A 2,500-nucleotide genomic window follows, 5' to 3' on the forward strand; every position below is an offset into this window, starting at 1 on the left:
ATATATATATATATATATATATATATATATATATATATATATATATATATATATATATATATATATACAATATATATATACACTATATATCAACATGTTCTGTTCATTTGTGGTAACACACCGTATTTTGGAAGAAAGAAAGAAACAACAAAGATAGAAAGAACAAACAAAGAACAAATAATTCTTGCCTAAATGTTCTGAAACGTTTTCATACAGATGTTCTATACTCTAAAGAAACATCCAGATTCTCAGTTGGTTCTGTAACAACTAATCAAAACAGACATTACTCCTGGAACTGCAATACACTTTGAAACAGGAAACTACCCTATATATATACAGAATGGTTTTGAAAACTAACCTGTGGTAGCTTGACATTCTGCAAGGTGCTTTCGACATCTGCGTGATTATTAATAATTGCTAAATCTAGAGCTGTCTCATCATAGTTGTTGCAAGCATTTACATCTAGGCGACACTGGAAAAAAAAAATACTTATTATTTTTTGAAGCAGTGAGAATACATTATGTGACTGAAAGATATAAAAACAAAAATTCTGTAGTGTGACAATTTTGCTAAGCAATGAATACAGCATAATGTCAAGAAATACCCATTATTAATTATCCACAAATCTGGCTAACCGAAGTAAAATCATTATGTTCATCACATACTCAATACTGAAGGAAAAACATAGTCACCTGGTGAGGTCTCGATATCAATTCCTTCACTACTTCTGCATGGCCCATCATCGCAGCATACATAAGAGGCGTATCACCTGCCCAGTCACGCGGGTTGCGATGGAGGTGAGGTTGTCGTTGAAGCAACCGCACGACTGACAGCTGGCCACCAACACAGGCGCTCGACAACAGAGTGTAACCATCTGAATCAGCCGCATTGATATCATGACCATCTTCTAAGTACTTCCTCACTCTTCTCAGATCGCCATTCTTGGCTGCTAAGTACATATCCTATATGGCAAAATAGCACAGAGAGCATAAGAATCAGAAAGTTGTAGCTAGTGGAAGAACAGATGTAGATTATTCCCTCTGTGACTAAGTAGAATGCAATACTCACAATGCAATACTCACTGGTGGGTTTATTTCTTACCCTAACTGTAAGAAAACTTGCTATCTCTTATAAAAATAGTTGATAATAGTTAAGAATGTAAAAGGTTGGAGTTCGGGCTACAGGAGACCTAAAGCAATGTAAGGTCTTGGTTTAGTTTTGCATCTTTATGAAATGTTGTCAACAGCTATCTTAACCTGGATGCCAGGCACAAAAGTGAGGATGAGTTATAAGATGTAAGGCAAGTTGGATACTGCTTGAATAACCACACAGGCTTTCTGGTAATTTATTTCCAGCCCATATAACAACAACAACAAAAATGCTTTCCTTTCTTATAAACACAAAATATAATGCTTGGTCTGTCATGGAGTTAACATGAAGCTTTTATCATTCTTCTTATCATTATTATCAAAATAATTAAAATTATTACTATCATTCTTTTTATCATCATCATTATCATAATTATTATTACAGTTATCATTATAATTATCAATAACAATTTTACCAACTATTGTTGTGCCAATCCTAGAAATTAATGGCATAAACAATAATGCCCTTAATACTATAATGAAAATTACTATTACTTAATATCAAACAACAGTCAAACATTTACATTGGCTGGTAATGCACAACACTGCTTCTTATTCCTAATTGACTACACTAAACATAAACTGAATAACAAATAACTTACACCAGGCAAAGATGCAAACACCACAGCTGGACAAATACATGGCTTGAGTAGCTGCTCATCCTGCCCTCCCTGCTGGAAATAGTTAATAAGATCAACATTATTATCATTATCATTATTGTTATTATTATCATTGTTATCATTTTTATCATCATCATTATCATCATCATTATTGTTATTATTATTATTACTAGTTATCATATTATCATTATTACAATTATCATCAATTATTACATCACTATCATTATCATTTCTTCTATTAGGTAGATGAAGATAGTAATCTAACAATATAAATAACTCAAACTGATCCAATAAACTACACATTCTTAAAATATCAGCTCAGAAAAAAAAAACGTCTCACAAAAAAAAAAAACACTCACTCACCTTATAAGCCATTATAAAACTGATGGAAGCTCAATAAAAATCACAATATTGAAGAACACCTACAAAATAACACCCAGAGAACTTGACTGTCAGGAACTACCTTGCAGATCACCTGGAAAATGTGTTATTCATATAATAGTAATTTACAATTCATAAGAGAAAAAAGAATACATATAAAATGAAGAAACTATAAAGGATAGGAATACACTGTTCCACTTTTATGAAAGCCATTTTCTGTAGGGTGTTTCTTTCTAATATAAATATTAGTATTCAAGATAACTTTAAAATAATGTACAGTGCTATCTTACACAGTAATGGTATCATTTGACTATTTACCTTTTCCTTCTACTTGCAGCTTAGATACAGTAA

General features: G+C 31.8%; 1 protein-coding gene across 2 annotated transcripts in view; it reads right to left on the bottom strand.

Annotated features, from left to right (window-relative positions):
- The window catches only part of LOC119575323 (ankyrin repeat domain-containing protein 17-like), a 4,860-nt gene that overhangs the window by 1,155 nt on the left and 1,205 nt on the right, over positions 1-2,500 (bottom strand). Inside the window, exons 2-5 of one of the 2 annotated variants that reach the window (XM_037922880.1) lie at positions 2,132-2,243; positions 1,751-1,819; positions 693-962; positions 359-472 (exon numbers count right to left, since the gene is read on the bottom strand). In XM_037922880.1, coding sequence (XP_037778808.1) covers positions 359-472; positions 693-962; positions 1,751-1,819; positions 2,132-2,143 — 465 coding nt within the window. In that variant the 5' untranslated portion in view covers positions 2,144-2,243. Of the gene's footprint in view, positions 1-358; positions 473-692; positions 963-1,750; positions 1,823-2,131; positions 2,244-2,500 lie in introns of both variants that reach the window. The other variant, XM_037922873.1, reaches the window with a different exon arrangement.

Source organism: Penaeus monodon, chromosome 1 (genome assembly GCF_015228065.2).
Source record: "Penaeus monodon isolate SGIC_2016 chromosome 1, NSTDA_Pmon_1, whole genome shotgun sequence".
Classification (NCBI taxonomy): Eukaryota; Metazoa; Arthropoda; class Malacostraca; order Decapoda; family Penaeidae; genus Penaeus; species Penaeus monodon.